The 27,974-nt window shown below is 47.7% G+C and overlaps 1 protein-coding gene across 1 annotated transcript in view; it reads left to right on the forward strand.

Annotated features, from left to right (window-relative positions):
- Nucleotides 1–1,140: 1,140 nt before the first annotated feature.
- LOC138521105 (transcription factor Spi-C-like) overlaps nucleotides 1,141–27,974 on the forward strand; it is a 119,702-nt gene continuing 92,868 nt past the window's right edge. The window contains exons 1-2 of the mRNA XM_069633674.1: nucleotides 1,141–1,248; nucleotides 1,832–1,973. Of these exons, the coding sequence (XP_069489775.1) occupies nucleotides 1,246–1,248; nucleotides 1,832–1,973 (145 nt within the window). The 5' untranslated portion in view covers nucleotides 1,141–1,245. The remainder of the gene's footprint in view (nucleotides 1,249–1,831; nucleotides 1,974–27,974) is intronic.

Here is a 27,974-nt window from a genome sequence, read left to right on the forward strand (position 1 = left end):
TGAGCAGGGGTGCAGGGTAGTCTGCTGTGGTGTGGGCTGCCTGCAGGGGCCGTGGAGGGTGTAGAGGGAACACCTGGGAGGACCCACATAGCCAATTCACGTGTAGTACTCCCCGTGCACTCCTGAAATACACGTACCCTGCTGGATTTGCCTGTGATACTTCCCGCGCACCCCTGAAAGACACGTACCCTGCTGAATTCACTTGTGAAACTTCCCGCGCACCCCTGAAATACACGTACCCTGCTGAATTTGCGTGTGATACTTCCCGCGCACCCCTGGAATACACGTACCCTGCTGGATTCGCGTGTGAAACTTCCTGCGCACCCCTGAAATACACATACCCAGGACAATTGCGTGTGAAACTTCCCGCGAACCCCTGAAATACACGTTCCCCGCTTGGCGTTTGCTGTTTGGCAGCCCTGTGAACTGGTCCAGGGTTAGCGCAGACATTTGCGATGAATTGGGAATTTTGATGGCTTTTCCTTGCGCGAGGGCGTTCTTGGGGGCGTAACTGGCGCTGCTGCAGGGTCGCTGCGCCACAGCTGGTTTTGGAGGCTAAAATCCATGAATACGCTGTGCGATGAAATGGTTTTTATTGCACGCGGCTGGCGCAGTGTATCGCACGGGGACATTGTGCGCCAGCCGCGTGCGCCACTTTTGTGCGAAATTCTATGAATTACCCTGTTAGGTGGGAGACTCCCGATTTTTCAGTGAAAAATAGGGCTATTTTTCACTGTCTCCCGCCTGAAATAGCTCTAGCCCAATGCATTCCTATGGGGAAATGTTGGTCTCCCGATTTCCCTGTGGAAATCTCCCTCCCAGCTGTGTCTGAATGTTGGCATGTATGTTGGTGGTGCCGACAAACAAATTGTACATCAGTTAAAAACAAGAAGAGTCACACCCCCACAGCAGGCGTGCTATCTGTGCCAGACTGAGGGAAGGTTCGTGTTTTTATAAGCCGCTCTTCAGAAGTTAAACAGCGGAATTCCCCGGCGCCAGGTACCGGCAGGCGCGGCCTGCAGGTGTGAAAAGGGGGATTCTATGGGAGGTGACAAGTGGGCAGCTGCTGACCAGAAACGTCACCCAGAGGGAAGTGCTCTCTGCAATATATGGGCATCTAGCGCACACACATTCGACACACCTGCACAGAAAACACAGTTACCTGCCACAGAGAGAAACGAGCAGACTGTTAGCGTTTCAACGGCAAGGGAATACTGAGATTTACATCAGCGGTTTCAAGAGAACATGGTATACGCAAAATCGAGAATGTAATACTATCGTATATACCAACCTTCCCGATGTAGGTGAAGATACGCTCGCAGCACAGAGGAGCAATTAGGGCTACGCACCTGTTTTGAAAGAAAAAAAAATATATGAGGAGGCAGTAGAAGACGCTGCAACTATAATCGTGCGCTGTGTGGAAGTGGAGTGGGCTTCAACTGCAAGCCGGGAGGCCATCTTAGAAAGGACAGTCCACGCTTCAGAGTTGACAGTAATGTGGGGGCTAAGTGGGGTGAGCTCTGTCAGTCAACGTTACCCAGATGTGGCCTTAATATTGGTATTGACTTATAAGTATTATGCATATATACCCGCATCGGAGAGTCACCGTAGATGACTATTATTAAACTTAACCAAAGTTACTGAATTTTTCAGATACTATTTGCAATAGTAAAAACAAAACAAAGTACATGAACGATTAACTTCCAAAACGCTACTGAAATCCGTTTGAGTTTTGTCATTGTTGATGTAAATGGTATTATATGTACGAGCTTGTTCGTGAAGATGTGTTCTTTGGTCTGATGACGGTTGTTGCGTTCTCTCTTCTCACCAGCAGGAGCCGCTGCGCTTAGATCTTGACCTGGAGCTGGAGCTGATCAGCGAAGTCATAGTAGGGGAGGCGATTGGCCATGATACGGCACCTGGGCGGCAGCAGTTTATAGGCATTCCCCGGCTGCAGGAGCACTTTCAGTCAGGTAGGGAATAACGCCGATACACAGTACAATTGACAATTAATAGTCATAGTAACAATGCCAAGATTATTACCACGTGTTATTAATAACAAAACATGTAAATGTTGTATTTGCTCTACCTAAAATCTTCATTTGAGTCTGAATGATTTCTGTTCGAAAACACAATCTCGCATGTACAATTGGAATACCAAGTGAGAATTGCTCACTTAACTTACATTAAAAATTAGACATTAAAACATATTTTAAATCTACACGTAATATTTAAAAATGAGACTGATGAATCGGAATGTCAGTCAGATATTGCAATGTGTCCAAATATTAAGCCCCCAGCAGACCTGCCTACATCTGAAAATCAAAAACCCTGAGATTTCCGCTGTTCAAGGCGTGCGCCTATCATGCCCATAGGTGCTTAAAACTCTGCAACTGCTCCACCAAGGCTAAAAACAATCGTTGACAACGACAATAGTTTTGGTGTTTACTACTGTTCTTTGCATTTTTTTGCATGTATAGGCACCAGGGTGCAAGGAGGAGAGTGCAACACTTCAAAGGTGGTGCAGGTGTGCAATAGAATGAGAAGAGGAATAGAACAATGGAGGAAGTCATTCATAGAGGGTGCTATCGATGACGAGCAGGAGGACATATGAGCGAGTGAGAGGGTAAGAAATAAAGCAAGAGTGTGAATGGAAGGATGAGAGGAGATAGGGAGAAGGGGGTAAAATGCCTGTGTTGGCGAATAGAAGGGGTAGGGGAATACAGGGTGTTGGGTGGGGTAAAGAGGGGGTAGGGTTGAGTACAATAAGAGGGGGTAGAATGAGTGGCGGTAGAGTGGGGTTAGGGTGTATGGGGATAGAGAGTGGGAGTACAGTGGGTGGGGTTAGCGAGAGTGGGGTTAGGGGGTGGGTGGTGATGGAGAGAATGTGGGTGGGATGGCTGAGTGTTGGCAGTTAGGTGGTGGCAGGAAACATTAACAAATTAGCCTATGGAGGACCTATCAAATGTAGCCCAAACATAACCCAACCAGTACATGTAATGAGGGTGGGGTGGGTGAGGGTAGAATGGGTATGGGGTGGGAGAGAAAGGCTGTTCCCTTTGTCATTGCTATTAGGATATTTGAACTGCAAAATATTCTGTCTATGAGGTTCATTGGCATGTCCAGTGTTATGCAAAAACGTATAAACTCATACAGATGTGCTAGCCATTCGTGAAGGTGGAGACAATTTAGGACAGTTAAAATGTGAAATTAGGATAAACGGAAAGGGGATCACAGTGCTTGGAGTGAGAGATCAGGAGCAAGAAATACTGAAAGAACAAACTTATGAAATGTGTATACTCCCTGCAGGGTTAGGTGGAGTCCGTCTATTGTCCAGTCAAAGCGAGGGGCGGTGACGGCCATTGCCAATGTGTGTTTGATTGTGTTGCTACAGTTGCACTATTCAACAGTAAAGTAAGGGATAAATGTGGCACTCTTTATAAATGACGCATTGGTATTTTCAGAACGCCAAAATAACCGCAGATGTTTGTGTGTGTTTTGACAGCAGACACTCATTCTCTGCAATATTGTCATTCGGGCCTCTGTTATCAAACTTGCTGCATACGCCTGAGTTTATGCACCGTGGTAATGCTAATGACAAACAGAATCCGCGAAGCATCACTGCAGAAAATCAGCATTGTAATCTGAAAGCTATTATTTTTTCATGAAATATTGATGATAAATAACACACTGTTAATTTTCAGCCAATTTAGATGCTGTTCATGAAAACATTGAATTTACATCTCTCGATGCAACATTTCAAGTATGGGTGGTTCAGTTCAACATAAAGAGGGGCGGTGTTGCTTCTTGCCCCAAGTACATACTTTCAGGGTCCCTGTATTTGAAAGGAGTGGACACCCACAATCATGGAAAGGAATCTGGGGGTGAGTAAATATGGCGGTACAAAAAACAGTTGTGAAAGGCACTCAGCAACAATGTTTTCCATTCAAAACGACGGTTCCATAACCAAAGTCACAAGTGGCCTGTTGATTAACGAGTTAAAATATGGAGCCGGTTTCACAAAGCATTTTGTGGCCCTCTATACGGTTTATGGCTGTGAACATGCACACAACGGTCCTGATTTGCAAAGCCGTTTTCATTGCGAATGCGCCATTGTAATCATCCTAATTAACTGAAATGAGAAAGCCGTCATTTCAACAAAAAAAAAGAGAAAGCCGTCATTTGCGGCCAGCAACAGAAAATGCGACACGATTTTGCATTCTAGGGACTTGCACATGGAGAAGCACTTTTGTGTGTTAGTGACGGATTTTCGCAGTCACAAATGATGGCATTTGCAACTTGTGAGGGCCGCATTGGTGATTATTTGTAAATCACCATACAGCTGTATAATGCGGTTGTTCCCAAGTTGCATGTGTCGCAAATTGTGGATACAAAAGGGCCATCTCCATAAATTGGACCCACATAGGTCAAAATAAAGTGTGCACAAATAGAGTTAAAGCAAATTGAGATTTAAATAGATGGAAGACGGTAGGTTTTAGGGAGAATTCTCAAAATATGCTAATTCCTCTCTATCTTAGAGACCCCCAGCTCTTTTGCTGAACTTTGGGACTCTGTACTTTTTAATTCTGTTTGTTTTCCCTGTTTATTTTCTTTAGTTATGGAGTTTTAACCAACTCCATAGGCATCATCTTTTTTATTTGTATCACACAGCACCTTCAGTGCAGTGACACAGGGATGTCTTTCAGACTTCCCAAGGTTTAAATAGCTTCTCTGGGACTGACAACTGTCTCCCAGTGAATGTAAAGTTAAATTGACTTTGCTAGTCTTTTTAAATTGCTAGACCCTGCACACCCTGCCTTACAGCAGAGTGCTGAAGGAAATACCTAGTATTCCCTATGCCAAGAAAACTCATGTAGCACAACCCTTTCCTCTCAGAATAGCTGGTGGCAGTGGTATTACCATGATTTTCCAGACCGCGACCCGTTTAAACGCTCCGCTAGCTAAAATCCTCCAGAGCCATGTTTTTCAAGATGGCGTCTGAGCTCCCTCTGTAAAAACAGGTTCTGATCGACTTTTTTCACCATTTCTTTTTGGAAAGGTCCTTTTAGTGTTTCTCTGCGCGCCAAATCAGGTTTGGTCCCTTTGGCATGCTTCAGTACTGAAGACCGCCTCTGGCGCCTGAGTGTCTGGGGTGGACAGGAAGTGAGGGAGGTGCCCAAAACTCCCTGTGCTTAGTCTCATAGGAGACCTGAATGCACTTTGGCATGATTGGCTGGCTGACTGTCCGGCAAGGACAGCCGCCCTGCTGGGTGAGTGGCAACTAGGCTGGAATGAATGGGAGAAAACTGTTTAAAAGGCTGGTCTCTGGGATTTGGAAGGCAGAGTCGACCACTGGAATGAAAGAACTGAAGACGAGCTGAAGGAAGACGACTGCTGCAACTCCTGGACCATTGGTTTGCCCGGTGAAGTCCTGCTGCAGGTCCGAATAGCCTCAAACTCCCCCGACGGAGAAGCCCCCTCAAGGACGACTTCTTCCCTTGAGCTGGTGGGAACAACCAACTCACAAGCCACCTGGAAACCATCTCCATACTGGTCGAATTTTCTTCTGATTGCTGTTGAAAACCGGATAGCCAGTGCGAAGGATACCAGCTTGTGGACTTTAGGGCACTCACACCTTAAACCAAAGTTTTGCCAAGCTTGTGGATCCGTCCCTGTGCAGTGCAGGAACCTCCCGACGTCCTCCCTCTTGTCCCCACAACTGAGGCCCAGGAACAGCAAGATCTGCAGGAGCTGCCAGGAACAATTGCCTCAGCTACAGCTTTTCTTCATTAATAAGGTACTGTGCAAACACGTTTGAGAAATCCTCTCTGCTGCGGTGAAAGTTCGTGAAACTTTCCCAACTTTGGAGTCTTGTTTGCTCCTAATCCGACATATAACTCTTTTTCGTGCAAACTACTTCTAAGAACATTGGCAAAGACTTAAAAGTTTACTACCAGAATTGTGCTATCCTATCCAAGACACTGATCCATTAACCTTGGCCCAGGCCTATTGAATGGAACTGCCTTTTGTAGTGAACTGAAACTATTTGCCCTGCCTAAGAAGGTATTTGTGTTTAATTCTTATAACTTGTGTCATTTACTCCCTTTTTAAAGTTACTGAAGTGCCATTTTGTTCTCACTTCTGGGGAGCCTAACATGTTCAGAAACTTATTGGTTGTGTACTGGAGTGTATTATCATGAGATATTGAGCTTCTTATTGCTAGTGGAATGTTTTCTAAATGACTGTAAATAACTTAATATTGCTTTACCAAGAAACCTGGAGTAAGTGTTTGTTTGAACCACTGTGATTGCAAGTCCTTTGTGTAACACCTAGTACTGCCCACATCCCTCTTGAGATAAGCCTGGCTGCTCAGCCCTGCTACCACAAAACCGTGTAGTACCGACGTATACCAAAGGTGAGATTGTGCTTACACCTGTAGTCTTAATTGTGTGTTGTATTCTCAAAGGGTACTGCATGTAATTCTGCCTAACAGTAGGGGAAAGAGGAAGATGGATTATCTTAGTCAAAGGAGGAGAAGTGCAATTAATTAATATTAGCACTTTGGGCAGACACCACAAAGGATCATAATGCTCTGAACACAGGCTATACCTACCATAATATGCCATTGTTGGAAGGAATCTTATTGCTTTTCACACTTGCTATCTGCCTACCCCATTGCCATATACCCACAAACATATACATATGCATCAAAATATCACCCCATAAAAAAAAAAACTCTTTATCTGAGTTCTGCCTCACAGGCCCACTCGGCTCCGCCTCCCTGCATCCTATACCCATGACGGCAGTGGAATTAAATAAAAAATGAGAGGCCAGGACCCACTTTCATCTCAGCCATCCTATTTGCACTTTTCTTTAAGCCAACCAGACTTGTGTGCTTGCCGTTGGCCAAGTTTTTCAGACCATTGCCTCGGAAAGAGTACACCGCACAGCAAATTGTATCCCTGCACGGAAGCCACAGCACTGTGGCATTGGGCTGCCTGCTTTCATAATTTTTTTTTTCCAGACCAATAAAGTGCTGACCCGGCAAAAAGTCGCATCGGCTGGCAAAAAAGGCCCAGATTAAACGTTCCCGCAATACTGTAATGCTGTGTTTTGGTGGCGCGCCATTACAGCGCACTGCGGGCCGTCACAGAAAGCACAGAGGGACAACTCCATGCTAATGTAATGCCTGCGTTTTAAATCCATGTCTTCGGCGCCCTCACCGATAACGCACATTACCTCCACCCTCGCCATTATCCTGTGCCCATTCATTTAAACAGTCCTGGGAGACTCAGTTGGTCATAGAAACAATGCAGAAGCAGAGAAACGTAGGTTTGAATCCTGATCTCCGTTATTAAGTGTGTTCTAAATCATTAATTAACTCAATAAAGTCTGCATAAACAGCTGCAGTTTTGAAAACAATAGACTCAAAAGTTATAATAAAATGCCTTTTGTTTTCTTTATTGTGCGTCTGGTTATTATTTTGTTTGAATGTTTTTATTAGCATTTGGTTAAAAAAGGTAAACTTGAGCTTTTTTGAGAAATTTAAAAAAACAGCACAATCCTATTCATTCACATTAAATCACAGAAAAACAAGTTAATAAAATGAAGGAAGCAAGATATTAGCATTAGATTAATTCATTAAGTCCTTATTCGAAACAAAAAAAGAAACAAGAAAAAGGAAAATGAACTCAGCTCCCCGGTCTACCAATGGGATACCTTACAAAGGCACCATGATATTCGCTAGTTGGCAGAATGTTTAGCCCGAGATAGAGAATAAAGCGCTTCAAGTTAATATAGCAGAATTTTTTTCAACTACATAGTCGTAGTGTTGCAATCAAAAAATTGATGTGAATACTCGTTTCTTTGTTTCCTAGAGAGGCAATCAATACCTTTTAATCCTGTACCATGCCTTGATCTTTTTCTTCAGTATATTCTCTTTGTCAGGCGAAGCCAGTAGGGTCTGCATTGGCATGTTCTCGACACTGTATTTATACATCCTGTAGCTACAGGCTGAGAATAATGTTTGTATATAAATGCAATTTGATACAGATAAACGTAATGAGATAGTGGTTTTGGAAACTTAGATTGAAATGTGTTAACAGATATCTCTCTGAACCACTCATTGCCATGTCTCTCTCTTTCTTTTTACTTTACAGAATATATTTTGAAAGTTCATGAATGAATAGCGTAGCTAATTGAGAAATGTACGATTAGGATGTATAAATAGTAGTGTTGGAAACTGTCCTGGAACAGATTGTGAATTCATGTCAAACAATTACTGTTAAGAACTTTGCCTGGTCAAAGCCCAAGAAACGTGCAAAACGTTAGCACGTGCTCGCTAATCAGTTAATGTTAGTGTGTTTGTACTTTTTTTGTAATTGGGTGTGATTGTGAGTTTTTTTTAGCTATATTCTTTTTGTAAACCAATGTTTTCTGTTTTCCTTAGATAATGAGTTTCTTTGTTACCAGCGATGAATGTATTGATTGAAATGTTTTGATTCCAGTTAATATTTGTCTTTATGAAATAATTATATAGAAATATTTTTAGAACCTCAGAGCATGGTAGTGTATGGATTTCATTTTCTGAATTTTTAACACTGGTTGGTTTGTAGTGTTACAACCACCAGGCTATCCAGGCAGCACAGGTGGTGCATTAGAAGTAGCTAGAGTTCAGATTTAAGCAAAATTATTACAATTGTAGGGGAGCGCTGAGTCACATCAAACACTCAAACCAGTTTTTTCAATTCATATCATATCATATCACAGTAATTTCAGCAGTTTACAAAAATAAATTTAGTCAACCAACATTTGGTTTCAAAGGAAAATGTACCTTCTAAATCTTTTTTTCAAAATGCCAAATCTTGTTGTGCAGGGGGTTCAAGATATTGCAATATAATGTTAAGGAATTCCACCTAATTGTTGCTTAGGTGGATACAATTCCTAGCTTAAACTTATAATCGATAAAGGAACACAAACCGCTAAACCCAGAACCTACCTCCACATTTTCCATTCAATCTTGTCCCTAAGCTCATACTTATCCATGTAAAAAATGTCCACACCAAAAACCAAGACCGGTATAACCTTTATTTTATATTCAATCTCCTCATATGGGATCACAAGACACAAACCTTAACAATCAGTCTATCAAATATATCTCTATTAGAAGGTCTTCCCAGAAGAGTATGAATGAAATAGGTTAGGTGTTTAACTACTTACAGTCTAATATAATTTAATTTCCAGCAGAAATGCATGGTGTGCTTTGATTTTGAGAAGACTGTTGTTTTTGTTTTATTTGTACTTTTTTATGTGCACGTCATTTGCTTCCACTTATCTTATATGTCTCTAGACTTCTCAACAAACCAATTGGTGTATCGTCAAAGATAACTAAGTCATCAGCATAAAAGGCACCATTGGACCTTAAGTTTTCCAATTTATTTTGGGGTGGGGGGGCCTGACTTGTCTCATGACTTCCTCAAGATTTGAAATGTAAATGCAGGTGCCAGAACACATCCCTGACAAAGACGCCTGAAAGTAGGAATTTCCTCTGATAATTACAGCTGCTTGGACGTAGTTGCATACATAATCCTTTGTGTATGTTCCTAATGGGGCCAAGACTACAATTCGGGATACCCCAGTTACATAATTTCCACCATAATCCATCTCAGTTTACCATGTCAAAGGTAGCCATCAAATCTATAAATGCCACATAGAAACTCCTACCTCCTTTCCAAGCCACACCTTGAAGAACCTCAAATACTAGACCATTGAGGGCTTTACAAATAAACTTTCTGAAATCAGATTGAAGTTTTTCAATCTTATCATTGTACACGGCCAAAGTATTCAAGTGGGAAAGAAGAGTACATCTTTCATGCTATGTCTTAAAGGGATATGGGCATTCATTTTCTGGTTGCAGACAATTACCTTTCTTAAATATTGGAATTATTTTTTTCCAGGATTTTGGGATTACACCCAATTAGTTGATCCTATGCAATACATTCAATATGATATTTGCCCAGAGCATAGGTGAACTTTTCAGAGTTATATTTGCAAACTCAATCCCAGCCTGCTGCCCTCAAGGATTTCAGCTTTGATATCAAGTTGAAAATAGTATCATTATCAAACTGTAAATTCCATCCTCCTTGCTTGGACCAAGTAAAAACAAAACTGACAGAATTTCCATAGCAAGCATATAGTGAGAACTAGTGTCTCATCCATTGATCAGCTGCAATAGGGTTTAATTGCAAAGATGATTGAACCTTAAAAGACTCACTAGTAGGTTATGTGATAATTGGATTTTATAGCCCTTCGACCAGTTTTTAAAGTATTGCTTATGCTGTTTATACAAGATTAAGTAGTCATTAGACCAATGTTTTAAAACCATTTTAGGGATATCCTCAATTCCCATTTTTATTTTGAATAATGACATCAACATTATATTATTTCCTTGATGCGGGTCCTATTTGGTACCTCCTTTTCCGTAGATCAATGGAATTAATACATTTGTTCATGCATAGAGTAAAATTGAGCGGATTATTCAATTAATCTGTCTGCAGCTCAGATAAATAGATTAATATCTGTGGGTACCATTTTACCATATTTCAGTCTTGGTTCACAGTTAAAGGTTGATAACCGCTTAGAGGTCAATAGGACATTTTCAAATTCACCGAAAAGCATAGCATGATCACTGAGCTTAGAAAGGGCTACAGAGGGGCGGCCCTGTAAAGACGGGTGGGGGGTGTCTGCACTTCCGCTCTCTATATGGTAGATTAGAGGCACAGAAGACCCCAGCCAAGATTCTCTATAAGCTAGCAATGGACGAGCAATCAAGGCCTAGCTTCTCAGGAGGTGATGCAGGCTGGTTCTTAAGTACATTGTAGTCCCCGAAACCCCACAAAGGAATGTCCACACACTGTATTACTGAAAACACAGTCTTTATATAATTAATATTCAAAGGTATGTACACAATCACAATAACGCACTTTGTACTCGGAAGTCAATAATGATAAATATTTACAATTCTAAAGTGGTACCACTAATGTTATCAAATCTCAGTAAAGTGCATCAACTGTACGGTTAAAATGTCATACAGATTAATAACGAGGAAACCAGCAATAGACATAGGAAGGAACGTAAGATGGTTGAAACAATAGGAAGAATACTGACCCCTACCACTAGGCACAGTTCTGTGTGGAGCTCCCCCCCACCTGGGCAACCTGTAAATAAAAGATATAAAGCACAAGCTCAGTCCATATGTTCAATAGTCTCACTTCTTCCTATTAAGGTTTTATCCCCCCCCCCATTTTACCTGGTGGAGTAGAGTTCCCCGACGATGTGTCGACCGAACCTTCTTGAGTGACTCCCTTTCAGGCAGGAGCCACGGATCGTCGAGAGGTGTCGAGGACCTTGGCGTTCAGTGTCGGGGAATCGACAGCTTCGTTCCTAGCGGTGCTCGTCGACGACAGAGTGTTGGCATCCTGCAAGGAAGAGGCGTGCGGGGCACCTCGGTGACGATAGTTCTGGATCTCAAAGAGATGATGAAGAACTGTGGGCCAGCAAGCGTGTCGAGTCGTCGGCATCTCTGTGGTCTTTAGGTGGCAGGCAACCCACCGGTGGATGCTCCTCGGCGCGTCGACGGTCGGGCCTTCTCCAGCGGGAGACAAGCGGATGACGAATCAGACGAGAGCGTCCGATGATCAATGGAAGTTCTTAGGCAAATGGGAGCACGGCGGCTCCGGTCGGCGACGGCGGTCGTCGACAGTGGCGGACAACAGTCCGAGTGCTTCTCCTTGGAGTTCCGCAGCAGTCCCCGTATCGGGTCGGCAGCCTGTCGAAGGTCTGTCTACCAGGGAATGTTGGCAAAGATCAGCTGTGCACGATGGTCCCTCGTAGCTCGGGAAGAAGAGGGCGCCTTACCAGGTCCTCTCTTGGTCAGTCCTTGGAAACACAGCAGCCTTCAGAATGCATATTCGTCACACAATCTATTCACCCAGGTCCCACCCACAGGAGGTACCTGTGATGCTGGAAATCTGAGGGGCAGGGCCTCTGAATCCTTGTCCTATTACTGTTTTTACCGTGTGATCTGTTATGTTTTCTGCCCCGGAGTCCATGTGGGACTCCTGGCAGTGCAGCTCTCTCTTTTGGTTTGGTGAACAGACCCATGGGATACCCTTATGGCACCCATGGGTAGGGGTACAACCCTGTGCCCCTAGTGTATGTTTTTGGGCACCTGTGGGTGGCCCCAGAGCAGGGTATGGGCTGGTGGCAGCTCCGTGCTGAAATTGACAGGTGCTCCGGGTGTCCTCCATTTTGGGATACCCAGGCCCTGCCATTGGGATCTGTTGATTCCTGATAGGAAATAAGATGGCCCCTGTGGCCTCTTGCTTTCTATTGCCTGTTAACTTGTTTTCCCAAAGTCCTGGGAAGCCCTGTCTCTGTCCCTTCCCCCCTGACTGGCTGTTGGGTGGAAGTTCCATGTATGGTGTTGTTGTGAAGGCCCAGCTAGACTGACTGGAGCCTTCCCAGTGACTGTATGTTGTGGGTACCTCCTGTGGGTGGGACCTGGGTGAATGGAGTGTGGGACCAATATACACTCCTTGTTGTGGTTGTCTGGTTTCTGGCATGAGAGACAAAGACTGAGACAGCCCTGCCCGAAACTGGCCTGAATGCAGTGTGTAGTGTTGAATGGCTGGGTACTTGTCCCAATCCACATTCCCTGTTGTGAGTGTCTGGAAGGGAGGAGTGTGGCCTGAATGCACTGTGTGCCTGATTGGCTGACTGACTGCATGAATGCCCTGCAGTATGATTGGCTGCTGAGTGTGTGCCAGCAGCGTGGATGAGAGAGAGGATAGTATATCTGGGGACCTCTCACCACTGGAAAAGTGTTCAGAAGGGACCTTTGGTTGAGAAGCGACCATTGTGCTCCTAAAGCAGCCAGGGAGCTGAGTCTCCACTCTACGAGTAACTGGAACTGCTGATCCTCGACGTCCAGCTGGAAGAAGAAGACTTGCTGTGGCATTTGCTTCGACCGATCCGAAGGCTGACGAATTCGTCGAGGGCTGACCCGAGAGAGGACCTGGTAAGGCGCCCTCTTCCCGTGCTCCGAGGGACCATCGAGCACCGCTCCATCTTCGCCGAAGCGCCCTGGAAGACAGACCCTCGAAAGGCTGTCGACCCGAGACGGGACCGCTGAGGAGATCGAGGTGAAGCACCCGGACATCGACGCTGTCGAAGTCCATTGCCGTCGACCAGGGTTTGCAGGTTTCTGTAACCGCTGGAGGCCCGTCGAAGTGTGTTGCCCAGCCGTGGGAACCACTTGACGCCGTGCCGCCGACGACTGGAGCCGTCCGCTCCTTTGCCTAAGAACATTCAATCGAAGGACTCTCTCGACCGCATCGTCGACCGCTTATCCTGCCGGAGAAAGTCGAGGACGACCAACGCGCCGAGGAGAAACCTGCCGGTGGGTTTCCCGCCACCCGACGACCTCAAAGACTCGGACGACTCGACGCCCTTGCTGGGCCTCCGTCTCTACAATCTTTGCGGTCCAGAACTATTGTCATCGAGGTGCCCCGCACACCTCCGCCTTGCAGGACGCCGACGCTCCGACGCCGACGAGCACCGCTCGGACGAAGCTGCCGCCTCATCGACATCGTTCTACCTCGTTTGTCGACGGAGGTTCGACGCCCCGTGCCTCCCGCTTGAAAGGGAAGGCATTCAAGAAGGGCCGTCGATTCCCCGTCGCCGAACAGCGAGTTCCTCGACGTTTGTCGACGCCTCTTCGAGGAGCTCGACTCCACCAGGTACATTGGGGGGGTAAAAACATTATAGGAGAGAATAAGACTTGCAGAGCAATATATGGACTGGGCTTGTGCTATATCTTTATTTACAGGTTGCCCAGGTGGGGGGATCTCCACACAGAACTGTGCCTAGTGGTAGGGGCCAGTATTCTGCCTATTGCTCAACCATCTTATTATCTCTCCTCTCTCTATTGCTGGTTTCCCTGTATTGGTCTGTGTGACATTGTACAGTATTGTTAATGCACTGTAATGAGATCTAGGGTGGTACCACTTTAGGATTGTATATATTTGCCATTGTAGATTTTGCCGGAGTACAAAGTGAGTTATTATGATAAAAGTGCATAACCTTAAATATTGATTATATAAAGACTGTGTTCTAATCAATACAGAGTGTGGATATTCCTTTGTGGGGGCTTGGGGGATACACTGTACTTAAGAACCAGCCTGCATCACCTCCTGAGAAGCTAGGCCTTGATTGCTCGACCATTGCTACCGAATAGAGAATCTTGGCTGGGGTCTTCTGTGCCTCTCCTCCACCATATAGGGAGCGGAAGTACAGACACCCCCCACCGGTCGTTGAGGCCTGTCTCTCACACTGGTGGCAGCGGTGGGATGCTTATGGTTTTAAGAATCAGTGTATAACCGTGCCACTTACAAAGGATATTTGCCCTTTATTAAATTAAGGTTTAGTTGTGTACAAGGTAACTGCATTACAAACAATGGAGTCTATTGCGAATGGCAAATTAACTCGGATGAGCTTGGAGGCTCTCCAGAGTGCTTGTGAAGCTAGGGAGTTAGACTTTGTGGATAAGTCTAGGGCTGAGCTGATAGCTGCCCTGGTGGACTACCAGACTGATGGTGAAACTCTTGATGAGGGGGGGAATGCAACCAATGAGGACTCTGCCCCTGGGGTTTCTGCTGAATCTGTTTCTGGGAATGCCGCCATTCCTGCTGCCTCTGTTCCAAACTCCAGCAATTCCTTAGAGCTTGAGTTATTAAGGATGAAATTGGCCTTTGAATACCGCAAGTTGGAAATAGATGCTGAGCTTAAGAAAGAGGAGTTGGCTCAACAAGTGGAGCTCAAGAATAGGGATCTTGAACTCAAAAATAAGGACCTTGAACTCAAGAGCCAGGACACTGAATGTCAGAGGATCCAGCTAGAGAAAGCTAGAGTGGAGACTTCAGCTAGAACCAGTGAGAGTGTCAGGTCCCCAGCCACCAAGTTTATGAAAGATTTGGTTTGTGTATTTGTGGAGGGTTCGGATATCCTCCAATGGATTGAAGCGTTTGAAATGGCTTGTGCGATTCATGATGTGGATAAAAGAGATTGGGCGAAGTGTTTGTTAAGCAGAGTGCCTCAAACCGGGTATGACTGTATTCTGAAGCTAAGTGTGGAAGAAAGGGGTCAGTACGAGTGTATGAAGTCTGCTTTGATTGCCAAGTTCGGCAAGACACCTACCCAATACCTTAGAAGGTTCATGGATTTTAAGAAAAAGGAGAATATGTCTTGGGTTGACTGGGTGAGTGCTGCGCACATGAACATGATGGGGTGGATCGATGGATACAAGGTTAAGACTTTTGTTGAATTGTCCCACCTTTTTTTTTTGAGCATTTCTCTGAAGCCTGTTCACCAGAGCTGCGTCAGTATGTGGCTGACCAGAACATTTTGGACCCCTTTAAGCTGGCTAGGTTGGCTGACAAGTGGGTCTCCCACCGGGTGTCCCCTAAGGACTCCAGTGGGAAGGACAAGGACAAAGAGAAGGGGGCCTCTCAGAAAGCTGAGGAGCCCCCCAAGCAATCAGTCGGGTAAACCAAAACCTTCCTCACCTAAGACCCAAAAATCTAGTGGGGATAAGTCATCTGGGGGTGGGAATAAGAGTAGTGGTCCACCTGCTGCAAAGCAGGCTCCCAGTGGTTCCAGTACCGTACCCCGCACTCCTGGCGCTTGTTGGGACTGTGGGGCTCTGGATCACAAAAGGGGTGACCCCAAGTGTAAAGGTAAGGCACTTGGAGTACAGGCTGTCAGCCTGACCTACCCTTACCCCGTGTCTGAGATGGAGGCCACTGTCCTCCCCTCCTCTGCCGGGATCACATTTGGTGCCCCGGTGGAGATTTCCTTAGTGTCCCTTGGGGCCTGGGACCAGTATGCGGAAGTACTGGCGACTATCCCACAGAACACCCGTAGGTTTTTGAGAAGTGTCCTCTTGAATGGCCAGCCTTCTACTGGTTTGAGAGGAGACACTGGGGCAAGCATGACAGTGGTGGACAGGACCCTGCTCAGGCCAGAGGACTATGAAGGTGCTCCTCTGCAAACCACCAGGTTAGCTGGTGGGCCTCCCAAATTATCACCTGTAACCTTAGTCACGCTCATGATTGGCGACAAGACAGCGAAGCTTCCTGTCCTGGTTCAGGACAATGTCCCTGCTAACATTTTGTTAGGGAATGATCTAGTAGAGTTGGGGTTGATCTCGGATGGTCTTCCCATGACTGCTGCTGCAGTCACTAGGTCACAGGTGACACCGGGTCTGGCTGTGGGTCAGGTACCCGAGCCAAAGCGAGGCCTAAGGCAAGAAGAAGGAAGACCAAGAAGGTCACCTCTGTGGAGGGAGCACCTTCTCTTCCTGCTGTTCCGACAGCACCCATTGGGATCCATGCTCCGGATGGGCTGGGTCCAGTGGAAAACCCAAACTCAACTCCTTTGGGAGAAGAGGCAGAAGACTCTCCTGTGGGAGAGGTTCTCAACCCGGAGGATCATCCCGACCTTCAATGCTTGTTAGCTGAAGGGGGACCCTCCCGGGCGGACTTCTGTAAGGGACAGAGAGAGTGCCACTCTCTCGAGGGACTGAGGAAACGGGCCCTGGCCCAGGCACAAGGAGAGGAGCCTAGGAATTTCCGGATTTATTGGGAGGGTGAGCTCCTTGTTAGTGAGCCCACTAAGCCTGAACCTGGTGCCCGCAAGAGGTTGGTGGTACCCCAGGTTTACAGGCCCTTCCTACTGCAGTTGGCACATGAGGTGCCCTTGGCTGGTCATCTTGGGACCAAGAAGACTAAGCAGAGGCTCTCTGCCCATTTCTACTGGCCACGGATGGGAGTAGAGGTGGAGTCCCACTGCAGGACCTGCCCAACTTGTCAGTTGTCTGGCAAGACTGGAGGCAGTGTCATTGCCCCACTGCAGCCGTTGCCAGTGGTTGGCACCCCATTTGAGAGGGTGGGCATCGACATCGTCGGTCCCCTTGACCCTCCCACTTCAGGTGGACATCGGTTCATCCTGGTCCTGGTAGATCATGCCACCAGGTACCCTGAGGCGATACCCCTTCGGACTGTTACGGCCAAGGTGGTTGCCAGGGCTCTCCTGGGCATTTTCACCCGTGTTGGATTCCCCAAGGAGGTTGTCTCTGACAGAGGATCCAACTTCATGTCTAGTTACATGAAAACCATGTGGAAAGAGTGCGGGGTAACCTACAAGTTCTCCACCTCTTACCACCCCCAGACCAATGGTCTGGTTGAGAGATTTAATAAAACTCTCAAGGGCATGCTAGGGGCTTTGGAAGAACCCCTAAGGAGGAAATGGGATCTCCTCCTGCCATGCCTGCTGTTTGCTTACAGGGAGGTACCTCAAGAGGGTGTTGGTTTCAGCCCCTTTGAGTTACTCTTTGGACATCCCGTGAGGGGGCCCCTCGCCTTGATCCGAGAAGGCTTGGAAGCCACCCCTCCGGGTCCCGCCAAGCAAGTGGGGGACTATGTGTTAGGCCTCAGACGGAGGATGACACAGATGATGGGTCAGGCAACAGCAAATCTCAAGGCCAGCCAGGAATTGAATAAGTACTGGCATGACCTTAAAGCCTCACAAGTGGATTGGACTCCGGGACAGGAAATCCTTGTGATGGAGCCTACCAAGCCTAGAGCTTTGGCAGACAAGTGGACTGGACCCTTCAGGATCATCTCCAAGATGGGCAAAGTCAATTATCTGGTTGACATGGGAGCCCCTGGGGTAGCCCCTCAGCTATTCCATGTCAACAGGCTCAAGCCTTTCCACCGGCGAGCAGAAGTCTCATGTCTCTTGCTAGCTTCCGGGCAAGAAGAGGATGAGAGTGAGCCCCTTCCTGATTTGCTGCATAGCAACCCTCAGGATGGCTCAGTGGAGGGAGTACATCTCTCTCCAGATTTGACAACAGAGCAACAGAGGGCCTGTAGGGCTTTGCTCCAACAGTACGCCTCTCTGTTTTCACTGAAGCCAGGCCTTACACCGTGGTGTAAGCACGAAATTGACACTGGTGACAGTGTGCCTGTCAAAAGCAGGTGCTACCGTATGTCAGATACCGTCAAGAACCAAATCCAGGCTGGGGTCGCCAAGATGTTGGATCTGGGTGTTATTGAACCCTCAACCAGTCCCTGGTCCAGTCCAGTGGTCCTTGTCCCCAAGGCAAGTTCCCAGCCGGGTACCAAGGATTGGAGGTTCTGTGTGGACTACCGAGGAGTCAATGCCGTCACCAAAACTGACGCACACCCATTGCCCCGGGCTGATGAGCTCGTGGACACCATCGGTGCTGCCAAGTTTGTGAGCACCTTTGACCTTACCTCAGGCTATTGGCAGATAGCTCTGACGGACCATGCCAAGGAAAAGACGGCTTTCTCAACACCTGAGGGACTCTACCAGTTTAGGGTCATGCCTTTTGGGTTGAAGAATGCCCCTGCCACCTTCCAGAGATTGGTCAACCATGCGCTCAGTGGGCTGGAAGCCTTTTGTGTGGCTTACTTAGACGACATTGCCGTCTACAGTTCCACCTGGGAAGAGCATTTGACACATCTGGATAAGGTGTTGCAGGCCTTGAAAAGGGCTAACCTCACTATCAAGGCCACCAAGTGCCAGATAGCTCAGGGGAAAGTTACCCATCTTGGTCATGAGGTAGGAGGGGGTCAAATCCAACCTCTCTCCAGTAAAGTACAGGATGTACAGAACTGGGAGACTCCCACTACTCAAACCCAGGTGAGAGCCTTTTTGGGCCTCACTGGGTACTATCGCAATTTCATGGCAGACTATGGGACCATAGCTGCCCCCCTGACAGCTCTAACGTCACCCAAGCAGCCTAGGAAGGTTAATTGGACCGAAGACTGTCAGAGGGCCTTTGATGGCTTGAAAGAAAGTCTGTGTAGGGCACCTGTGTTGAGTGCGCCTGACTACAGCCGACCCTTTATCGTCCAGACGGATGCCTGCGACACCGGAATTGGAGCTGTCTTGTCCCAGTTAGATGACAAAGGGAGAGAACACCCTATCATATTCATCAGTAGATCAGTAGACAACTCAAGGGTAGAGAACTTAGGTGGGCTACTGTTGAAAAGGAGTGTTTTAGCATAGTTTGGAGCCTTAGGCGTTTTAGGCCCTACCTTACGGGGTCTACCTTCAAGGTCCAAACAGATCATAAGCCCCTGAAGTGGCTTATGCAGATGAAGGGTGAGAACCGAAATTGCTCAGGTGGTCCATTAGCCTGCAAGGGCTAGACTTCACCATAGAGCACAGACCAGGGAAGAGTCACGATAATGCAGATGGCCTTTCCAGAAGGTATGTTGACCGTCTGGATGAGGGTGTCTATCCCGTGGGAGATTAGACACCCTCCACCTCAGTCTGGGGGGGGGCGACTGTGATGCTGGAAATGCATCTGAGGGGCAGGGCCTCTGAATCCTTGTCCTATTACTGTTTTTACCGTGTGATCTGTTATGTTTTCTGCCCCGGAGTCCATGTGGGACTCCTGGCAGTGCAGCTCTCTCTTTTGGTTTGGTGAACAGACCCATGGGATACCCTTATGGCACCCATGGGTAGGGGTACAACCCTGTGCCCCTAGTGTATGTTTTTGGGCACCTGTGGGTGGCCCCAGAGCAGGGTATGGGCTGGTGGCAGCTCCGTGCTGAAATTGACAGGTGCTCCGGGTGTCCTCCATTTTGGGATACCCAGGCCCTGCCATTGGGATCTGTTGATTCCTGATAGGAAACAAGATGGCCCCTGTGGCCTCTTGCTTTCTATTGCCTGTTAACTTGTTTTCCCAAAGTCCTGGGAAGCCCTGTCTCTGTCCCTTCCCCCTGACTGGCTGTTGGGTGGAAGTTCCATGTATGGTGTTGTTGTGAAGGCCCAGCTAGACTGACTGGAGCCTTCCCAGTGACTGTATGTTGTGGGTACCTCCTGTGGGTGGGACCTGGGTGAATGGAGTGTGTGACCAATATACACTCCTTGTTGTGGTTGTCTGGTTTCTGGCATGAGAGACAAAGACTGAGACAGCCCTGCCCGAAACTGGCCTGAATGCAGTGTGTAGTGTTGAATGGCTGGGTACTTGTCCCAATCCACATTCCCTGTTGTGAGTGTCTGGAACGGAGGAGTGTGGCCTGAATGCACTGTGTGCCTGATTGGCTGACTGACTGCATGAATGCCCTGCAGTATGATTGGCTGCTGAGTGTGTGCCAGCAGCGTGGATGAGAGAGAGAGGATAGTATATCTGGGGACCTCTCACCACTGGAAAAGTGTTCAGAAGGGACCTTTGGTTGAGAAGCAACCATTGTGCTCCTAAAGCAGCCAGGGAGCTGAGTCTCCACTCTACGAGTAACTGGAACTGCTGATCCTCGACGTCCAGCTGGAAGAAGAAGACTTGCTGTGGCATTTGCTTCGACCGATCCGAAGGCTGACGAATTCGTCGAGGGCTGACCCGAGAGAGGACCTGGTAAGGCGCCCTCTTCCCGTGCTCCGAGGGACCATCGAGCACCGCTCCATCTTCGCCGAAGCGCCCTGGAAGACAGACCCTCGAAAGGCTGTCGACCCGAGACGGGACCACTGAGGAGATCGAGGTGAAGCACCCGGACATCGACGCCGTCGAAGTCCATTGCCGTCGACCAGGGTTCGCAGGTTTGTGTAACCGCTGGAGGCCCGTCGAAGTGTGTTGCCCAGCCGTGGGAACCACTTGACGCCGTGCCGCCGACGACTGGAGCCGTCCGCTCCTTTGCCTAAGAACATTCAATCGAAGGACTCTCTCGACCGCATCGTCGACCGCTTATCCTGCCGGAGAAAGTCGAGGACGACCAACGCGCCGAGGAGAAACCTGCCGGTGGGTTTCCCGCCACCCGACGACCTCAAAGACTCGGACGACTCGACGCCCTTGCTGGGCCTCCGTCTCTACAATCTTTGCGGTCCAGAACTATTGTCATCGAGGTGCCCCGCACACCTCCGCCTTGCAGGACGCCGACGCTCCGACGCCGACGAGCACCGCTCGGACGAAGCTGCCGCCTCATCGACATTGTTCTACCTCGTTTGTCGACGGACGTTCGACGCCCCGTGTCTCCCGCTTGAAAGGGAAGGCATTCAAGAAGGGCCGTCGATTCCCCGTTGCCGAACAACGAGTTCCTCGACGTTTGTCGACGCCTCTTCGAGGAGCTCGACTCCACCAGGTACATTGGGGGGGTAAAAACATTATAGGAGAGAATAAGACTTCCAGAGCAATATATGGACTGGGCTTGTGCTATATCTTTATTTACAGGTTGCCCAGGTGGGGGGATCTCCACACAGAACTGTGCCTAGTGGTAGGGGCCAGTATTCTGCCTATTGCTCAACCATCTTATTTTCTCTCCTCTCTCTATTGCTGGTTTCCCTCTATTGGTCTGTGTGACATTGTACAGTATTGATAATGCACTGTAATGAGATCTAGGGTGGTACCACTTTAGGATTGTATATATTTGCCATTGTAGATTTTGCCGGAGTACAAAGTGAGTTATTATGATAAAAGTGCATAACCTTAAATATTGATTATATAAAGACTGTGTTCTAATCAATACAGAGTGTGGATATTCCTTTGTGGGGGTTTGGGGGATACACTGTACTTAAGAACCAGCCTGCATCACCTCCTGAGAAGCTAGGCCTTGATTGCTCGACCATTGCTACCGAATAGAGAATCTTGGCTGGGGTCTTCTGTGCCTCTCCTCCACCATATAGGGAGCGGAAGTACAGACACCCCCCACCGGTCGTTGAGGCCCGTCTCTCACAGTACCCACAACATACATCACCGGGAAGGCTCCAGCTAGTCTGGCCGGGCCTTCACAACAACACCATACATGGCATTTCCACCCAACAGCCAGTCAGGTGGAAGGGACAGAGTCAGGGCTTCCCAGGACTTTGGGAAAACAAGGTAATGGGTAATAGAAAGCAAGAGGCCACCGGGGCCATCTTGTTTTCCATCAGGAATCAACTGATCCCAATGGCAGGGCCGGGGTATCCCAAAATGGAGGATACCCCGCGCACCTGTCAATTTCAGCATGGAGCAGCCACCAGCCCATAGCCTGCTCTGCGGGCCACCCACAGGTGCCCAAAAACATACACTAGGGGCACAGGGTTGTACCCCCACCCATGGGTGCCATAAGGGTATCCCACGGGTCCGTTCACCAAACGAAAAGAAAGAGAGCTGCACCACCATTAGTCCCAAATGAACTCCTGCGCGGAAAACACGACAGAACACACAATAAAAAGCAGTAAAGGACAAGGATACAGAGGCCCTGTCCCTCCGATGCATTTCCAGCATCACAGTCGCCCCCCCCAGACTGAGGTGGAGGGTGCCTAATCTCCCACGGGATAGACACCCTCATCCAGACGGTCAACATACCTTCTGGAAAGGCCATCGGCATTATCGTGACTCTTCCCTGGTCTGTGCTCTATGGTGAAGTCTAGCCCTTGCAAGCTAATGGACCACCTGAGCAGTTTCAGGTTCTCAACCTTCATCTGCATAAGCCACTTCAGGGGCTTATGATCTGTTTGGACCTTGAAGGTTGACGCCGTGAGGTAGGGCCTAAAACGCCTAAGGCTCCAAACTATATTAAAACATTCCTTTTCAACAGTAGCCCACCTAAGTTCTCTACCCTTGAGTTGTCTACTGATGAATATGATAGGATGTTCTCTCCCTTTGTCATCTAACTGGGACAAGACGGCTCGAATTCCGTGTCGCAGGCATCCGTCTGGACGATAAAGGGTCGGCTGTAGTCAGGCGCACATAACACGGGTGCCCGACACAGACTTTCTTTCAAGCCATCAAAGGCCCTCTGACAGTCTTCAGTCCAATTAACTTTCCTAGGCTGTTTGGGTGAAGTCAGAGCTGTCAGTGGTGCAGCTATGGTTCCATAGTCCGCCATGAAATTGCGATAGTACCCGATGAGGCCCAAAAAGGCTCTCACCTGGGTTTGAGTAGTGGGAGTCTCCCAGTCCTGTACATCCTGTACCTTACTGGGGAGAGGTTGGATTTGACCCCCTCCTACCTCATGACCAAGATACGTGACTTTCCCCTGAGCTATCTGGCACTTGGTGGCCTTGATAGTGAGGCTAGCCCTTTTTAAGGCATGCAACACTCTACCCAGATGTGTCAAGTGCTCTTCCCAAGTGGAACTATAGACTGCAATGTCGTCTAGATAAGCCACACAAAAGGCGTCCAGCCCACTGAGAGCATGATTGACCAATCTCTGGAAGGTGGCAGGGGCATTCTTCAAACCAAAAGGCATGACCCTAAACTGGTAGAGTCCCTCTGGTGTTGAGAACGCCGGCTTTTCCTTGGCATGGTCCGTCAGAGCTATTTGCCAATAGCCTGAGGTGAGGTCAAACGTGCTCCCAAATTTGGCAGCACCTATGGGCAATGGGTGCGCGTCGGTTTTGGTGACGGCATTGACTCCTCGGTAGTCCACACAGAACCTCCAATCCTTGGTACCTGCCTGGGAACTTGCCTTGGGGACAAGGACCACGGGACTGGACAAGGGACTGGTTGAGGGTTCAATAACACCCAGATCCAACATCTTGGCGACCTCAGCCTGGATGTGGTTCTTAACCGTATCTGACATTCGGTAGCTCCTGCTCTTGACAGGCACGCTTTCACCAATGTCAATCTCGTGCTTACACCACGGTGTAAGGCCTGGCGTCAGCTAAAACAGAGAGGCATAGTGCTGGAGCAAAGTCCTGCAGGCCCTCTGCTGCTCGGTTGTCAAATCTGGAGAGAGCTGCACTCCCTCCACTGAGCCATCCTGAGGGTTGCTATGCAGCAAATCAGAAAGGGGCTCACCCTCATCCTCTTCTTGCTCTGAAGCTAGCAAGAGACATGAGACTTCTGCTCGCCTGTGGAAAGGCTTGAGCCTATTGACATGGAATACCTGAGGGGCTACCCCTGGGACTCCCATGTCAACCAGATAGTTGACCTCGCCCATCTTGGAGATTATCCGGAAGGGTCCAGTCCATTTATCTGCCAATGCCCGAGGCTTGGTAGGCTCCATCACGAGGACCTCCTGTCCCGGAGTCCAATCCACTTGCAATGCTTTAAGGTCATGCCAGTATTTGTTCAATTCCTGGCTGGCCTTGAGATTCGCTGTTGCTTGACCCATCATCTGTGTCATCCTCCGCCTGAGGCCTAACACATAGTCCCCCACTTGCTTGGCAGGACCGGGAGGGGTGACTTCCAAACCTTCTCTGATCAAGGCAAGGGGCCCCCTCACGGGATGTCCAAAGAATAACTCAAAGGGGCTGAAACCAACACCCTCTTGAGGTACCTCTCTGTAAGCAAACAGCAGGCATGGCAGGAGGAGATCCCATTTCCTCCTTAGGGGCTCTTCCAAAGCACCTAGCATGCCCTTGAGAGTTTTATTAAACCTCTCGACCAGACCATTGGTCTGGGGGTGGTAAGAAGTGGAGAACTTGTAGATTACCCCGCACTCTTTCCACATGGTTTTCATGTAACTAGACATGAAGTTGGATCCTCGGTCAGAGACAACCTCCTTGGGGAATCCAACACCGGTGAAAAGGCCCAGGAGGGCCCGGGCAACCACCTTGGCAGTAACAGTCGAAGGGGTATAGCCTCATGGTACCTGGTGGCATGATCTACCAAAACCATGATGAACCGATGTCCACCTGACGTGGGACGGTCAAGGGGACCGACGATGTCGATGCCCACCCTCTCAAATGGTGTGCCAACCACTGGCAAGGGTCGCAGTATTCGACCCAAAGCAAGAAAATTAGGGACATTATCCAAAAAACTGGCCGATGCTCCAGATGGACCCTCAAACTCAGCCTCTCTTACGACAACTACCTACCTTCGCGTATAGGAATAGCAAAGCACTTAGAAACAGTTTGATCAGAGCTGAAACACCCAAAGATCTACCCACGGCAAAGACATTTAAGGGGACACAACCTTGCTTTAATTGCCAACATTGCAGCAACATCTTAGCTGGCAATACCATCTCACATCCACACACTGGGAAGCCAATCACACTAAAACATTCCTGTACTTGCGACTCCACAAATGTGGTCTATGCCTTAAAATGCCCTTGCGGTTTTTACTATGTAGGCATCACTATGAGAAAGGGCAAGCTAAGATGGACAGAGCATAAGTCAAATATAAGGACAAAGAGCCTTAAATCCCCAGTATTGGTGCATTTTCTGGAGTCTAGGCACTCGATAGCTCAACTGGAATGTCTAATCCTTGAACAGGTGAAGGCTGGCCCTAGAGGAGGTGATATCCATAAAAAACTGTGACAGAGAGAAATCATATGGATAGATCTGTTAGACTGTCTCACCCCTCGCGGTATGAACTGTGAATTTGATCTTATGTGCTTCCTTTGATGTTACAGATGTGAATTTAGAAGTTGAGGCTGTGTTCCTCCTTTACTGTTATAAATGTGGAATCGGGACTTTACATACATAAGCTTGAATGTACAGGGCACACAGAGATGCCATATAAACCGAATGTGCCAATATGTGTATATGCCAATCTGCCAGACATATGTGAATATGTATACCTCTATAGAATGTGAACGGCTTAGGGACCGTCAGCATGACAAACTCTTTAGGGGTATTCCATGCAGAGAAAAGCTGTAAGTACCCATGTAGATTGACCATTGGTCACTTCTCTTCAGTTCGACCCAGTTTTTGATAGGAGCCGGTAAGCTTGCTTGCTCCTCCCTCTGGGTCCCAGCTAACCGGCAGGAGGGGGGGCGCCCCACAGCCCGACTGGAACTGTGACCCCCCCTCCTGCACCCCACTACTCAGATTAATGATGACCCAATTTTTTGCCCTTGCAGGCATTTTTACTTACGCGTACAGATGCGCGAGTACAATTTGATTCTTCTCCTGATTGACACTATTGCCGCGCCGCTCGCAATACGGCTCTGTACGGCTTACTGCCCACACCAACATGGCGGCTTAAGCGCCAACGCGCGTGCGTGGCGTCCGTGACAACCACCTTATCTATGTCCACTTACGAGCGACTCGTCTTGGCGACGGGCCGCTCGGGTTATCCTCCCTGCAGAGATCCAGTAAGTACAATTGAATTTCAAACCAATACGATACTCCCTACGGAGAGATTCTCATTCCTATTACTATACCCGCTCGAACTAGCTCATCACGATAGTACACAGGGACGTTGTTTTCGCGCGGCAGAAGTCTGTCAGTGCGACTTCTAAATTGCTTAAGTATGAATCTGCCATTAGCTCTGATGGGGGCTTTTCCCTTTTACCTGCAGATACCTGCATGAGACCTGAATCCCGCCACCATTTACCAACGATATAGATGGGAGGCGACTCTCTCCAGACACGACAACACCTTTTGAGTCCAGTTCCCTCGACTCACTAGGTTAGTATATTTACTAAGCCTATTAGTTACTTTGAAACACAATACACTATACCCTTTGACGAGTTCATTTGAATTATTCTTAGGACCCAACGAAAGAGATTCTACTTGAATGCATTATGAAATATGAGCAAATCCGGCCCTGAAGATGGATTAATGGAATCCGAAACGTGTTGGCACCTCATTCCAACTAGGAGTGCTTTTTTTATGTTGAAAATTTCAAAAGGATTTATGTTGGAAACTGTACATGTTATCACCAATGATATAATTGGGACACAACTTGTCATACTCATTTGATTCACCTTCATTTTGGTTTACCCGAACTTTTTATAGCTCAAACCGTACTATTGTTGTATTTTGAATTACTGTGTTTTACGACACCCTTCACGCTGCACTGTGGAAGCTAACAGTGCAGCAGACAGAGACGTTTTGTTTATATAAAACCTGTATACTTTCTGTTTTAACCTGTTTTGAGTCAGTTTGGTCCTTTTCCTTGTCTTACTCCAGCAGGCGGACAGAAATATTGAAACACACACTTTAATGATTAAGTATTGTGTTAAACTATTGAGCACAGTTGTATGCTGCTCGCCATCTAAATTACAAATCTACAGCCTCAACTGTTATGGATATGTGACTCATTGGAGTCATCTAACTTCTGTTCTAGTTGAGATTTTCGACCTGGGATATTATCCCGCAAGGAGTGCAGCTTTGGGTTCCTGGTCAGCAACGTCCAGGGTGTGTTTTTTGTACCTATGTATTTTGATCTCGAGTGGCCTCGAGATTTTCCCAGCCGCACCTGAAATGTATCTTACTCTACCTGATGAGACATACTAATGCACTACCCTACTTATGAGGATTATCTTTTTATTGAACTTATATTTGCCTAATTCAGTAGTGCCTCCCACCCCCGATCTCCTCATTGCTTTTGGGACTCCTCAGCTTTCTGAGAGGCCCCCTTTTCTTTGTGCTTGTCCTTCCCACTGGAGTCCTTAGGGGACACTTGGTGGGAGACCCACTTGTCAGCCAACCTAGCCAGCTTAAAGGGATCCAAAATGTTCTGGTCAGCAACATACTGACGCAGCTCTGGTGAATAAGGCTTCAGAAAAATGCTAAAAAAAACAGGTGGGACAATTCAACAAAAGTTTTCACCTTGTAACCATCAATCCACCCCATCATATTCATGTGTGCAGCACTCACCCAGTCAACCCACAACACATTCTCTCTTTTCTTAAAATCCCTGAACCTTTTAAGGTATTGGGTAGACGTCTTGCCAAACTTGGCAATCAAAGCAGATTTTATACACTCATACCGACCCCTTTCTTCCACACTCAGCTTCAGAATACAGTCATATCCAGTTTGAGGCACTCTGCTTAGCAAACACTTAGCCCAATCTCTTTTGTCAACATCATGAATTGCACAAGCGATTTCAAACGCTTAAATCCATTGGAGGATATCGGAACCCTCCGAAAACACACCAACCAAATCCTTCATAAATTTAGTTGCCGGGGACCTGACACTCTCACTGGGTTTCGCAGAACTCTCCACTCAAGCTC

Source organism: Ambystoma mexicanum, chromosome 13, assembly GCF_040938575.1.
Source record: "Ambystoma mexicanum isolate Mex_15411 chromosome 13, UKY_AmexF1_1, whole genome shotgun sequence".
In the NCBI taxonomy this organism is placed as follows: Eukaryota; Metazoa; Chordata; class Amphibia; order Caudata; family Ambystomatidae; genus Ambystoma; species Ambystoma mexicanum.